Source organism: Melanostigma gelatinosum (assembly GCF_949748355.1).
Source record: "Melanostigma gelatinosum genome assembly, chromosome: 20".
NCBI classification, from domain to species: domain Eukaryota; kingdom Metazoa; phylum Chordata; class Actinopteri; order Perciformes; family Zoarcidae; genus Melanostigma; species Melanostigma gelatinosum.
The window spans coordinates 1,631,518-1,647,139 of record NC_136653.1 but is presented as its reverse complement, the minus strand read 5'-3'; the positions used below and the strand labels follow the sequence as shown (position 1 = coordinate 1,647,139).

The following is a 15,622-nucleotide window of genomic DNA, read 5'->3' as shown; positions in this document are numbered from 1 at the left end:
TCCGTGTTGTCTGTGCTTTCATCAACAGTTCATTACAAACACAAGTACCTGCTCGTCTCTTAGCTGCTGTGTTGTTAGATTGCTGCTAGTTCATCAACTCGGTCTGCGATGGTGTTTCTTCACAAACTGACATTTGTAAAAGTCTGTATCTGGTCGGAGCTCTGCTCACATACCTTCAGCATGCACTGGGCTGTAGCTGTGTAAATATATTATGCTGTGATTGCAGTCTGCCTTTTAATTCTTGGACAGTTTGATGTTTTTCTTGGAGGCTAAATTTAGCTCCGTGTTTGGTGTCAAAATGCCGACGTGAATTGTATCCTTCATCACCGACACGCCTCATAACACAGAAGACAGACCCGTTGTTCTCCTTGAAGCACAAACATGTATTCTCTTTCCCATCTTTCATTACATTTTCTTCCCTCTGTATCAATTTTTCTCTTCGTGGACATTTTGGGATTATTTGTCGATCTTTTTCAATCGTTGGAAAACCTCTTTTCGGGCTGTTGCCTCTCCTGTCCACCTGTTGTGATAGTTTTAATGTCGGTACACAGACAACATGCTATCTCATCATTTCAACTTTCTAGCTCATAATTTCGACCATGGGGATACTTTTATTATCAAGTCTAACTTTTAATTATTTTTCCAAAAACAAAAAAATCTTTTTTTTAATTTAAATTTCTTTTTTTGCTGGCGGATTCACGGGCCACATAAAATGACGTGGCGGGCCGGATTCGGACCGCGGGCCTCGAGTTTGACACATGTGCTCTAGAGCAATGTAGTATATTAACTGTCTCCCCTCTGTGAGGTCTTATTTCACCATGGACTGTTGGAGTACATTGTTGAGGGTGTGTGTGGGTGTGTGAGTGTGTGTGTGTGTCTGTGTCACACAGAGGAGACAGCAGGCTGTGACTGTCCTGCTACACAGTGATAAGGAAAAAGTACAAACGAGGTTGTGGTTAGAAATGATGCATCTTGGGTAAATAGGACGTTGCTTTGTTTATATTGCTATTACAGCTTTTACCATGTAAAGTGCCTTTGAGTACCTTTTAAAGAGCTGTACAAATACAATGTATTAATAAATATTATTATAAAAAATTAAAATAAACTTAAAGTGTGCAGCTACTGTTTAATGTTTCCACAGCAAACTAAACACTCGTCTGTTTGAACAAAAAATAGCGGTAAAGTAACATGGACATGATTTGCAGTAAAAACAAGCAAAAACACTAGTACGGTCCCTTAACTTGTCGTAATTCACAATAATCACTACTACACTCTCTATAGTCCCAGTCTATCCCTACTGTAGATGCCTTTTGGCAGGAAACTACTGTAACAATGATAGTTAATTCCAAAACTTAAATAATAAATGAAGTGGTCTGCAAATGTGTGGCTACCACGGCACCAAACAGGTTGTGAAAAGGACTTGAATATTTGTGCTGATATTAATGCCTCATAACTCTCCATTTGTTCTTTTTTTAATTGTCTAATATTCTGAATGGCCAATTTTGCTGCGTTTCTTAACCATTATTATATTCAAACGAGTCAGGGTTTGGATTCTAACATTATTTAAATATTGATCTAAATGCCACATGCAATGGTTGAAAACAACACTCTTAGTCACAGCTCCAGCCCAATGACAGAGGGCAGAGGACAGAGGACAGAGGACAGAGGGCAGCTTACCTGTGAGCTTGTTGTGGCTGAGGACCAGCTGAGTGATGTTAGACAGAGTGACTGAAACGACATGGAACATTAAGTCAACACAGCAATGCAACTACCTCAGCAGTTTGTTTACTCCTGCATCTCACTGGGTAATACTGTTTAAAATCAGGCTGCAATGAATACTATTCTAGCAGTAAAGTTGTTCTATAGTTCTAGGTATAAAATGACTCAAGTAGTAACATGATTCCCTATGTAGGTAATGCCATAATGTAACATAACATATGGTGTATATGTATATAAAAAAATATATCTTTGGAATGTATCTTGCAGCTTGCCAGTCAGTCCAGCAGAAAGCAGCCAGACCTGTAAGTGGACTAAAGGTAATGTCAAGAAGTTACACCTGATGAAGAGACAATCTAGGCTGAAACTTTTCTTCATGGACATCGCATCCATGCAGGCTAATGGCATCGCATCCATGCAGGCTAATGTCATCGCATCCATGCAGGCTAATGACATCGCATCCATGCAGGCTAATGGCATCGCATCCATGCAGGCTAATGGCATCGCATCCATGCAGGCTAATGGCATCGCATCCATGCAGGCTAATGGCATCGCATCCATGCAGGCTAATGGCATCGCATCCATGCAGGCTAATGACATCGCATCCATGCAGGCTAATGTCATCGCATCCATGCAGCCTAATGTCATCGCATCCATGCAGGCTAATGTCATCGCATCCATGCAGGCTAATGTCATCGCATCCATGCAGGCTAATGACATCGCATCCATGCAGGCTAATGGCATCGCATCCATGCAGGCTAATGGCATCGCATCCATGCAGGCTAATGTCATCGCATCCATGCAGGCTAATGGCATCGCATCCATGCAGGCTAATGGCATCGCATCCATGCAGGCTAATGGCATCGCATCCATGCAGGCTAATGGCATCGCATCCATGCAGGCTAATGGCATCGCATCCATGCAGGCTAATGGCATCGCATCCATGCAGGCTAATGTCATCGCATCCATGCAGGCTAATGGCATCGCATCCATGCAGGCTAATGTCATTGCATCCATGCAGGCTAATGACATCGCATCCATGCAGGCTAATGGCATCGCATCCATGCAGGCTAATGGCATCGCATCCATGCAGGCTAATGGCATCGCATCCATGCAGGCTAATGGCATCGCATCCATGCAGGCTAATGTCATCGCATCCATGCAGGCTAATGTCATCGCATCCATGCAGGCTAATGTCATCGCATCCATGCAGGCTAATGTCATCGCATCCATGCAGGCTAATGTCATCGCATCCATGCAGGCTAATGGCATCGCATCCATGCAGGCTAATGGTATCGCATCCATGCAGGCTAATGTCATCGCATCCATGCAGGCTAATGTCATCGCATCCATGCAGGCTAATGTCATCGCATCCATGCAGGCTAATGACATCGCATCCATGCAGGCTAATGGCATCGCATCCATGCAGGCTAATGGCATCGCATCCATGCAGGCTAATGTCATCGCATCCATGCAGGCTAATGGCATCGCATCCATGCAGGCTAATGTCATCGCATCCATGCAGGCTAATGACATCGCATCCATGCAGGCTAATGGCATCGCATCCATGCAGGCTAATGGCATCGCATCCATGCAGGCTAATGGCATCGCATCCATGCAGGCTAATGTCATCGCATCCATGCAGGCTAATGTCATCGCATCCATGCAGGCTAATGGCATCGCATCCATGCAGGCTAATGGCATCGCATCCATGCAGGCTAATGTCATCGCATCCATCCAGGCTAATGACATCGCATCCATGCAGGCTAATGGCATCGCATCCATGCAGGCTAATGGCATCGCATCCATGCAGGCTAATGGCATCGCATCCATGCAGGCTAATGGCATCGCATCCATGCAGGCTAATGTCATCGCATCCATGCAGGCTAATGGCATCGCATCCATGCAGGCTAATGGCATCGCATCCATGCAGGCTAATGGCATCGCATCCATGCAGGCTAATGACATCGCATCCATGCAGGCTAATGGCATCGCATCCATGCAGGCTAATGGCATCGCATCCATGCAGGCTAATGACATCGCATCCATGCAGGCTAATGGCATCGCATCCATGCAGGCTAATGTCATCGCATCCATGCAGGCTAATGGCATCGCATCCATGCAGGCTAATGGCATCGCATCCATGCAGGCTAATGGCATCGCATCCATGCAGGCTAATGACATCGCATCCATGCAGGCTAATGGCATCGCATCCATGCAGGCTAATGGCATCGCATCGCATCCATGCAGGCTAATGGCATCGCATCGCATCCATGCAGGCTAATGACATCGCATCGCATCCATGCAGGCTAATGACATCGCATCCATGCAGGCTAGAGGTCCAAACAAGCCACGGATTGTTCTCTGCACCAAGCGCACTGAGATGGAGAGTGAAGAGCACAGTTGAATAGGACTGTGATGAAGTAAACAGGTTAACTGAAGTTTCTTCTTTTCTACACCGCAGACGAGTTAGGCTGCGGTGACGTCATCGTAACCGAGTCATTACGTCTAACGTAACGATGGCCTGCCTCGGTCGGCGCTAGCTGCTATTGGCCTGTCTCGAACGATTCCGTCGTGACGCCCTTTCCGGTCATTTCGCTGTCATTTTCTTCGGCGATTGCCAACCAAACGTAAATAATATTAATTCATACATATCAAATAATCTATGTGTCAAATTTCATGACTATATATATGGACGTTTATATGTCTAAATACTATAGGAAAGTGACTTTGATGAGAGAAAGCAGAAAGAACGCTCGGGCGACGCTAAAACAGCTCAAACGGAAATTAAGGAGCTTTTATTGCATCATTTGGAGTTGTTGAAGCGTGAAGCGTATCTTATTGTGAAGGACAGAACTACGGTCCCGGATGTGTTGACAGCATTGATGGTCATTTTTGCGACCCTGGAACAAGCGAATATCCCCGAAAAACCAGCAGCAGCCAGTGTTTACAACGAGGATAGAAGTTCGTACGGATTAGGCCAAGAGCAGTGCACGGCTAATTCACCGGTGTTAGCATCGTTTTAACGACTCTGGTAAAGGCAAAGCTAACTGTAATAATTACAACAACATTTCGTTTGAAAGGTACAAAGTTAAACTTCAGTTTAACACCATTAAATCAACTGAAAACATTACACGATCATTTTTATCAACATTGTAAGTGAATTGTATTGAAACATTAGCTAAAAACTGTCCGGTTTGGGGTACAACTCCGTTATATGGAAGATCGTTATCGTCAGACGAACTGAACCGGACCTAACAGCACACTTCACACAGTCTGGTGGGGTCATGGAGACTTTGTCTTACACAGTCCGGGGATGTCCAGCATGTTAGAAATGCCTCTATCGCACATTTCCACCTCCGGGATGTTCTTGTCACGACTCTCCTCCACTATCTTCTTCAAAGACTTGGACATGTTCTCTGTAGACGTCGATCCAAACAAAGAACAGGGAGAGAGTTAGTCGGTGAAGTAAAGTGGTCATTCGTACGCTACATTGTAACATTTGGAGACACACGTTAGTCTACAGGAGAAACTCCAGGGCGCCATGTTGACACGATGGAAAACACTGAGGAGTCTTACCGTTTGGAAAAAATGAATGACAAATATATATAAATATATATATTCCCTGTTTCCTTCACTTGCGTCCTTTCCTTGCGTCTTATATATATGTATATATGAGCTCTTTAATTCCCGATAGAGACTTCACTTCGAGCAGCCACCCTTACCGGAAGTTTATGTGAGAGCCTAAATTCCATAATAGGAGACTTCCGGTCGTTTCGGCCGTTCAGCCACACCTCTGTGTCAAAGTAAGAGCTTCACTCTCCACATTCTTCCGACTTCTCCATGATGGTGGCCGGGTGGAGCATTCTTTTCCAACATTTCTTTTAGGTTATTTAATTAATTTATTAACCACAAACTATTACACAGTTCAATCATCACCTCTCTGAAAGAGTTTCACCAACAACGGAACATGATAATCATGAAGGGAGGATTTATTACTGCAGGGCTAATGGATTAGACTGCATTAGTTTTAGTTAGGTAGATTTAATAATCTGGCATCTGGGTGTATACTCCATAATCCCAAACCATCTGTATTTCTTAAAATAATTTAAGAAGGCAAAATACCTGTGCCAAATTCTTGTCAACTTTTACAGAGGAGCAAAGCATCCTGACTGAAACATTACAAACTGCAGGATGTTCACAGCTCAGTACAGGAGGGCTCTACAGTGGGTGATTAAACCGACCAGATCATCATTGGTACCATGTATATGTGTGTGTTTGTGTTGTTATTTCTGTCTTTGTTGTTTTTTTAGATTGGGATTACAATCTAAATGTCGTTGTGGAACCCTGTCGTACAGTGACAAATACAAAACTTGTAACTTGTAACCTTGTAATGTAACAGATGGTGGCGGTAATGCGCCATTTCGTTGTTTGACAACCTCCGTAATACACCACGAAGAAGAAGACGAAGAAGATGAAGAAGAAGAAGAAGAAGAAGAAGCAGCGTTAGCAGCCATGGAGAGTCTGCGGGTGCTCGAGCTCTACAGCGGGATAGGCGGCATGCATTACGCTCTAAAGGGTGAGCCTGTCGGTTTTATGATTTGACGTATTTCCGCCACAGTCCTCACGAGGCTAACGAAGACTGACCACATTATATCAGAGCCACACTGGGCTTCAACCGGACTCTCTGTGGACTCCGGGGGTACATCCCAAGTCTCTTCCCTGTTTCCTTCACTTGCGTCCTTTCCTTGCGTCTTAGTCCCTCCCACCAGGGATGCATGAAGAGGAAACCATGCGAGGAGAGAGGAAACGAGGAAATATGTTTTAAGGGAAATGAGACGTCCTTTCCTCAGTTGCGTAACGTGAAGCGACGTCTGTTTCTGATGTCGGAGGATCTGATCACAGCTGGATCAGATTTCAGTCGCCTTTAACAGCTGGAGAGACTTTTGAGTTTGTCTGTTCACATGATCACTGTAGCCTACTTAACTAATGACGCTAATAACTAATAAAGACACACAGTTATCATCACTGTAGCGGTGTCTGTAGCCGTTACCTCTTTAACAAACTGTGTTCTGTTTATAAGCACAGGATCGATTTCTACCGGCAGAATGCATTTGACTTATTTATGAATTATTTGCGTCTGTACGTTGTGAAATTGTGATCGTGACGTCATTGTTAATTAACCCAGAATATGATTATGGTGTCTCTTGAATACTGGAATAAATATATTAGGCTCCATGTTTCATCTTACCGGTTAACTTAAATGATAAAACTCAAACACTCAGGAATGATCATCCTCATGTGACTGAATGAAATGATGATAAATGATGTAAAAAGCTCTCACTGACTTTAATTGTTTCCATAATAAAAGTTATTGAGGGAAATATCAGATCATGAAGACAAATCTTTCTAATAAATGTAGAAAGTTGTTTGTGGTCCTTTTGTTGTTCAGACTACAATGAATATTTATTTAAACCAGATGTTGAATCAGAAAACGAATCAAATATAAACTAGATTAAATCTGTGATCCGTCTTCACTCTGGTATGAAACTCCAGTGATGTTTAGAAAAATCTGATCAGTCCGATCAAATAGCTGATGAACAATGAGGGGGCGTGTCGGCCGTTAAAACACTTCCTGTAAGGCTGTTCTCGTGAATCCTCGCTCATGGCTCCTCAGAGATCCCTCCTCGCTCCTCAGAGCAGAAATATGAGCTTTGGGACGGCCGTCAATATGGCGGAGCAGAACAAGGTTTAAGCGAGGAAATGACAAATAAGAGACTTGGGATGTACCCCGGTGGAGTCAGCCCGGGATGCAGACAAAGTTACCCATAATCCATAGTGGTATAGCTGTGACAATGTAAAAGAACAATGATAATATGTTTATTTTTTTAAGCTATAAACTCATTGATTGGCTGAATAACTTGGATCGGTTCTGTTCTGCTGAACAACGTGGGCGCTGGTTGTCTTTAGTTGTCATGTTCTCTCCCTACCAGAGGAGGGACAAACGGCTACATGTCACGTTGTGGTGTGGATATACACTGTATATATATTTCATGTTCTCAGTCATCTGGAAAGGCTCAAAGTATAGAGTTATTATTATTATCTAGTATCATTACGTGGGCTTATGTGAATAAACCTGAAAAACTTTATCAAAGAAATCACAATTTGCACCGTATCAGCAAAAAGAAAAAATATATTCAAGAGGAAAGGATGATGACAGTAGCTAAAATATTTTAAAGAAATCTTTATCTGTTTTTTCTCTTCCTCCAGAGAGTGGCATACCTGCTCAGGTAGTGGCTGCCATCGACATCAACACCACAGCCAATCAAATCTACAAGCACAATTTCCCAGACACCACCCTCTGGAACAAGACCATTGAGGTGGGTGATGGGGGGGGGGGGGTTAGCATGACGGGTTGCATCTGAACAAAACAGCAATTCAAACCTGTACTCGATGGACTGCTGGTGTGTTAAGCCTCTCTTAGCCTTTCTGTGGTCCGCAACAGAAATATTGAGGATGACCATTTAAACGCACACACATAGAGGGCTTCACAGACAATCCAACGTTTGGGGCTCTGCAGTGTTATAACTCTGAAACACTTCAATAGTTTTCTGTCTTGTTTTTTTATCGTCCTTTATTTCTAGGGCATGACACTGGATGACTTCAATAAATTACCATTTGACATGATTTTGATGAGCCCTCCTTGTCAGCCTTTTACCAGGTAGGTGTTGGTATATCATATATGTGGTGAATAAGATTGGCCCAAGCACAGAACCTTGTAGAACTCCATGACTAACGTTGGTGTTCGTCGAGGTTTCATCGTTTACATATACAAGCTGAGATCGATCTGATAAATAGGACTTGAACCAGCTTAGTGCTGTTCCTTTAATGCCAACATAATGTTCTAGCCTCTGTAACAGGATGTAGTGGATGACAAAATGAACTGGCTGAAGCTAGAGCAGCTAAAGTACTCTACCAGAAAACAGATGCGCTGGCAACCGGAAGTGAGACAACAGGTTTACCTTGGCATGCCAGCACAGTTGGCTTGATTCATTAATATGGCAATATATGATCGTAACTTATTTCAAATCACTGTATTTAATGTCTTTTATCAATTTCAAATAGTTTTCCCACTAAAATCTTTGTTTTTTTTCATGTGCAGGATAGGACTTCAGGGTGACATTGCTGACCCCAGAACCAAGAGCTTCCTCTACATCCTACATCTTCTGCCAAGGTGTTCAATCTCCACATTCAGCTTTTTCTTGCCCTTAGTGAAAACTATTTTCAACTACAGATCACCATCCTTTGGATGTGTGCAAGTAGGCAGGGGGAGAGAAAAAAAAGTGGAAAGCCCATTTTGATCGATCTCCACCGAGCATCCGAACCCGAAAGAAACTGAAAGACAATGCCCACTCCTGTAACAGCCTGTTCACCCTGTTGCCGTCTGGCAAGTGATACAGAAGTATCCGCTGTCGCACCATGAAGCAACTTCTTTCCTCCGGCTATAAGACACTCGTCTTTCGTACTTTTGTACAGCATAAAGGCACTCAAACTCACATTTCAAATGACAGTAAACAGACCTTGTAATGATCACAATAATTGTTATCAATAATGTCAGTATGCGTTAGAAAGGTCTCTCTCCTTCTGACAGAGCCAAAGGACCGAAGCAGGTATATTCCTTGTTGTAGAATACAATATAGGGCTCCTGTCCTAACACCTCTGATGCTAGTCTTGAGGGGCAAAGATTAGCATTAATAACATTTTAGAGAATTATTAGAATACAATGGGCCACCAAATTGTAGAATGTCCTCTCTCACACATTTCTCCTCACCTGTATCAAAGGATTACTTCTATATGCACCTCGGCATGCACCTTCAGAGCAGCACTGTTGTTTAATGCTCGTAATAACCCAGCAAGTATTCCATAAGCAGCTCTCTCATTAATAGTACATCTTTTACTTATTTTTGGTATCCACCTTTATGTTTGACCACATGCCATAATCCTCCCCAACTTTCTTTTGTTTGTCATACCACTCCTGGGTTCCACACACAGCTGAATATGAGGCCTCAGGTCTGTTCTCTTAGTTGTGGGACTGGGCTGGACATCTCTGCATACTTTCTGTCGATAAGCCCTCTCATCCTTTCCTCTCTTGCATATGACCGTGTGGCCAGGCTGTGCAGGCTGCCCCGATTCATCCTGCTGGAGAATGTGAAAGGCTTCGAGAGCTCCGCTGCCAGGTAACGTCAATAGGTCCCCATGTCGGCAGGCAGCAACATGTACAGTAGGCAGGTAGTATTGAAATCTACAAATGAGTACAATATTGGTCTGTGTCTGTCCTGCAGTATAAAGTCTTTGCGCCCACTGACTCACTTGAGTTTTACTATTTCACATGTTCTACTCCGTCTGTAGTTTGAAAACCAAGTGAATTGTGAAATGAACATCCATCGGCATCCATCCATCGGATTGGTCTACATCTACATTGGATGTTGATTAGCGCTAGATCTAGATCTATATCTGTTCCCAAAGTAATCATACTTATGGAAATGAATCAAAAGATGAGCAGAGGCACCAGTTGTCTTATGTCAACATGAACAAAGAGGGCCATCTAATAAATCAATCAATGCTTTTACAGTGCAGCTGCTGCTTATTGTGATTGCATGATGTTAAAGGGATATTCATCCATACTTGCCTGATATAAACAGTATCGTCAACTCAGTTTCCATCTTCAGTCTGACATTGACTCCACTAAGTGTATTTTCCGATCCAATCACGAGAGACCAACGTATCTACAGGAATCTTAACAGCATTTTAAGTCAACACTGATGCGAAGCCATTGTTTTTGAGAAGCTATGCTGGGGTTTTAAGAGTGGAGTAGAGCGAAGTATAAGATACACTACAATCGAGAAAGACTGCCATCTACGGCGCACAGCTCGACAACGCTTCACAACCGCTTGACAATAGCATTAGTCCCGCCCCTGGCGTTAATTACTTCATCATTAGTCTCCAAACAGAGCTCATTGGTTGATTACATTTCAACCAAGAAAAGTCAGTTTCATGTCACGATGCCAGACAAATCAGTCACCTCAAACTCAATGGAGGGGCTGAATTCAAAGGTCTGGACTCAGGCAGCATGCACATGTTTTTTCCAGTCTGAAAAAAAGAATGGGTTAAAGTAACATTAAAAATCCTCAAAAGAGCTTAGACCGTTTTCATTGTAACATAACAAGGTATGCTTGATGCTCAAACACAGTCAAAGTTGATGGACAATGTTTTCTGCCATATTATCTGCCCAGACAATTGTTTTTCTTGATGCTGTTTACGTTCCTTTTGATGCAAATTTAAAAAATAATTTCGTTCACAAAGTGCTTTGACAGTCAAAGCAGCAAAAACAAGGTAATAGTAACAACAGAAAGCTCAGTGAGACAGTTGGATACGTTAAAAATAAACGAAATAAAATAATAAAAGAAAACAAAAAATATATATATATACACACATACATATACACATACATACATATATACATACATGTACACACATACAGTGGCACATTTAAAATGCTTAAACCCCCACCGCAAATCAGGTCCATCTGCAAAATCGACCAACCCCCAGCCGCTCGATACTTTGATCTAAATGTGTTCTGTAATGATTGCAGATCAGAAATATACATCTATGCAGCACTTATGTATTACATCCAAAGTACAAGTTGTCCTTTTGTAATATTGGACATTTTATGTCTTTATTCGATAGCCGCCATCAGAAAAAGGATGAGAGATAAAGTTTTTATAGCATCGGACGAGGTGCACTAGGACAACGGCATGAGGCAGAGATGCTGACAATCTCATTTCCAATGTCATTTGGACCCTTACGTCCAGGCGCCATATCGCCTACTAGAGCAGCGCTAGTGTTGCGAAACCTCTTATTATTATGCTGTGGCCATGTTAACAGGGTAGAGCAGCCACACGGCTTGGCTGTGGCTCACCGAGAGATTCAGAGTTTTGCCCATGTTTTCCATGTGAGGAAGAATTTGATCTCTTGATAGTCATTTTGACGTCATGCCAGCAATATTGCACATTTTTTGTCTTAATGTCTATATCTTTAGAATATGTCACAGACATTGGGGGAAAGTGTAAATACAGATTTAATACTTCCTCCTTCCATTTCCAACCAAAAGCCCTCTCGCATTTCTGTGGCCAGCATGACATCTATAATGAAAATAAATGAAATATGTTATTGATGGTAATTATCAAAGACAAACTCAGTGTAGAAAGATGGTGCTGGTCTGCAGCTCACACGTTCGAGCCGTAGCAGTTCAGCAAGGCAGTCATCAGCTGTTGGCCAGAATTTGCCAGCGTCTCAGGACCATTTCTCATATTCTTCTTCTATTCTAGGGAGCTATTGGTGAAGACACTCATGGAATGCGGATACACTTTCCAGGAGATCATGGTCTCACCCACCAGCGTAAGAAAGACACACTGTGTGACTAATTCCATGAAATACGTTGTATTCATATCACCGTTCTATTCATAAATCCAGGTTGGGATCCCAAATTCAAGACTGCGTTATTTCCTGACTGCTAAGCTGTCAACAGAAAACGAAAGCACCCAGAGTTCAAAGGTGAGGCTTGCTGACCAGTTGTAGACAATAATAGACCCTATTATTTTCCAAGAGTCATTCCAACTGAACTTAAGACCTCATTCTTGCACAGAACAAGGCCTGTGGAATTTGTCCCCATCACTCAAATTGAAATTGCATTTAGAAAGGACCTCCGTGTAGCCACAGGGGGAACAAACAGAGCGACCAACTAAGAAGTACTGTGTTAAGATTCACCTTAAAAAACACTCGCACTGATTTTGTTACATGGTTGTTGTTACGACACTCAACCCAGCTCATTGATTTTTAAGCTGAGACTGAGATGCAGGAACCAATGAGATAGCAGGCTGGAGGGGGGGGGGACTAAATACTGCACATACTCGTGGCATGTATACCTTCAGGTAGTTCACAACTCAACCTTCAGAACCTCCATGAATTGCCCATGAACATAGACCAAGTGTCTTGGTATTTGATGATGTTAGGACCTCACAATACTAGTCGTGTTTATATAATGCTTTTGATAAAGTATGTGATCTTAGATTTTCGATGCCTTCCCACACCCTGCTGAGAGTGATTCTCCTGAGCAGCACACAGTCTCGAGTCCTCTCCGCCCAGATACCTGCCAGCCAGAAGAGGGTCACGTCCTCTACAAACAAGAGACAAACATGGATGCCCAGAGGAAGATGAGTCAGAACAGAGATCTGTCCGTCAGGCAGATCCAAGACTTCCTTGAACCGCTGATGGAAGTAAACATGGAACACTATCTTCTTCCTCCCAAGACGCTGCTGCGATATGCTCTGCTCCTGGACATTGTTCAGCCCACATGCAGGAGGTCTGTGTGCTTTACTAAAGGGTGAGTACTCTTCATCTAACTGTCACTAGCTTCACAGGGATGAAATAATAAATGCAACTAGGTAGGGGTTGCATCAATTTTCTTTTTGATGAATTGTAGACATGATTTATTTTCCTCAGATCTGACTGTAACAGAAAGTTGCTGCTCACATTTTAATATTCAGATTTGTCATTTCCTGATTCAGAGTATAGTTTGCAGTAGGGATATTAAAAATCAACCATTTAACCACGCTATCAGATTAACAGTTAAAAGAAATATTAAAAATAAAAAACAAACTCAGCGGAGCGGCCTGTCACATAAAGTCTTCAAAAACACGTTTGTTCGATTTGAATTTTCATTACATCCCGACAGCAATCAATGAATCAATGCTCTGGTAAAAAGAAAATGAAAAAATCCAGAATTTGTGCCTGTCGACTGTAATAAGCTCGTCCAATCATTCCATTCGGCCCAAATGTAACGATTGGACGAGCTACCTGCCCGTCTGCCGGTGCACATTCTGCCCTCTTTGCACGTTACCAGAGTCTGTAAATAGCCATGTTCTTTGTTCCATTTTTAATGATCATTTTTGGATGTGTTGTAATATTGCTCGTTACTTTCAATCGAAAAGAGTTGGCAAAACTGGGCTTTTTAATTCTTTGGTTGGACCATTTGTAAATTCCAGTCTCTAGCTAGTTTCTCAAGTTTGCCTCCCCTAGTTTTAAAGGAGAATAGCTGGTCCGCCTTGACGGTCAGCCAACCTTTAGCGTGCCTGAGCGGTTAGCGTTTGGGGCTAACCCTTCACTGTAATCAGGGGGTGACACAGGATGGCTTGGTTCTTGAGTTGTAGCATTTATTCACAGACAGATGAACTATTTCTGTTCTTAGTGCTACTTGTGCCATTACTACATGAGCTATTATGATCTCTCACACTTCTGTCCACCCTAGAGGGATCTCTCCCTGAGGTCTCGCTCCATGCCCAGCATCAGACAGTTAAACAAGTGTAATTTCAACCAGTCCGATATGGGTCCTGGGTCGGGTCACCTGTAATCTGAGCGGCCCAAGAGTGTACATGGGGTATTTGATAACCTGGTTGATAACCTGGTTAACCTGTCTGTGGTCGGTTGAACACTGTTAAAACGATCACTTAGAAATGCTGTTATTTGTTTTAATGTGTTTTATCCACAGCTACGGCCGGTATGTGGAGGGAACCGGCTCCGTACTGCAGTGCTGCATGGAAACAGAGGTAGGTTTTAATTTCAGTACAGGCATCAACAAGACAGCCGAGGACTGTGTCTGCGTTCAATGTCTTCATTTGGAATTCGGCACATGCCCCTTTAAACCCACTCCCGCTCATTCACGGCTCCACCGCGGTTCAATTTGTGTCAAAGGCTTTTGCTTTGTGTGCTCTGAAGATGGAGAATGTGTTTCGAGGTCTGGACCAGTTCTCTGAAGATGAGAAACTCCAGCAGCTGATGAAACTCAAGTTGCGTTATTTTACTCCAAGAGAAGTTGCCAACCTCATGGGCTTCCCTCAAAGCTTCTGTAAGTCTATTCGTCAGCCCTTGATGATGTGCAATGTAATCACTTTTTCCGTTAATGCTTGTTTATAGCAGAGAGAGAGAGAGAGAGAGAGAGAGAGAGAGCTGTTCAGAGCGGACCGCTACACGGCAAATCGAAGGGTGGCGGAATCTGTTTTTATACCAACAGTGGCTGCTGTACCGATGTGATGGTGGTTCTGCAGCACTGCTCTGCTGATCTGGAATCTTTCATCATCAACTGTAAACTCTTTTTCATACTGGTCGGAGTTTACATCCCTCCGCAGGCCAACGTGCAGGAGGCACAGTGCGCACACATCTCCGACCAGATACTGTGTGTGGAGCAGACCAACCAATCATTTGTTTGTTTATCATATTTATTGTACATTTTCAGATTTTCTATTCATAACTTGTCTTTTGCTATTGCAGTGTGTTTATTTTCACGCACCAATCACCAAACCAACTTCCTTGCGTGTGTAACGTACTTGGCAATAACATGGTTTCTGGTTGTGACGCTGCGGCATCTCCTGCTATCAGGCCTTATGAAAACAGAAAATGTTTGAGCTGGTATATTGTCTGACGAGATAAAGCTAAATTCAATCCAGAAAGCTATTTTGGAAGAATTACTGTTCACTAAGCCAGGTAACATTAATATGGTTCGACTGTATTACATTAGTCATTTAGCAGACGCTTTTATCCAAAGCGACTTACAATTCAGATTCTATCACAATTGTACACCGTAGGCACAGCTACATGTCATATAGCAAACATAGATCACAGTAGAGTTGGCAGGAGTTTAAAGTTGGATGACTGGCGTTTCCACAACCATAATCAGATTTTAAAAGATGCCCCAATAACCTGCCAAGTCTATTAGTCCGACTGTTAGACGGGGACAAACATTTCTATTGCTTCTTTTTTTTCGAATTCTAGCTGCAATGTGATATTAAAC

General features: G+C 42.8%; 2 protein-coding genes across 3 annotated transcripts in view; one reads left to right on the top strand and one right to left on the bottom strand.

Moving 5' to 3' along the window:
* The window catches only part of rsu1 (Ras suppressor protein 1), a 51,940-nt gene extending 46,489 nt beyond the window's left edge, over positions 1-5,451 (bottom strand). Inside the window, exons 1-3 of the mRNA XM_079291944.1 lie at positions 5,296-5,451; positions 5,022-5,135; positions 1,678-1,728 (exon numbers count right to left, since the gene is read on the bottom strand). Coding sequence (XP_079148070.1) covers positions 1,678-1,728; positions 5,022-5,130 — 160 coding nt within the window. The 5' untranslated portion in view covers positions 5,131-5,135; positions 5,296-5,451. The remainder of the gene's footprint in view (positions 1-1,677; positions 1,729-5,021; positions 5,136-5,295) is intronic.
* A 743-nt stretch (positions 5,452-6,194) lies between these two features.
* trdmt1 (tRNA aspartic acid methyltransferase 1) overlaps positions 6,195-15,622 on the top strand; it is a 33,230-nt gene continuing 23,802 nt past the window's right edge. The window contains exons 1-10 of one of the 2 annotated variants that reach the window (XM_079291942.1): positions 6,195-6,295; positions 7,987-8,096; positions 8,361-8,437; positions 8,879-8,950; positions 9,888-9,953; positions 12,105-12,174; positions 12,250-12,330; positions 12,846-13,159; positions 14,324-14,381; positions 14,551-14,680. In XM_079291942.1, coding sequence (XP_079148068.1) covers positions 6,232-6,295; positions 7,987-8,096; positions 8,361-8,437; positions 8,879-8,950; positions 9,888-9,953; positions 12,105-12,174; positions 12,250-12,330; positions 12,846-13,159; positions 14,324-14,381; positions 14,551-14,680 — 1,042 coding nt within the window. In that variant the 5' untranslated portion in view covers positions 6,195-6,231. The remainder of the gene's footprint in view (positions 6,296-7,986; positions 8,097-8,360; positions 8,438-8,878; positions 8,951-9,887; positions 9,954-12,104; positions 12,175-12,249; positions 12,331-12,845; positions 13,160-14,323; positions 14,382-14,550; positions 14,681-15,622) is intronic. The other variant, XM_079291943.1, reaches the window with a different exon arrangement.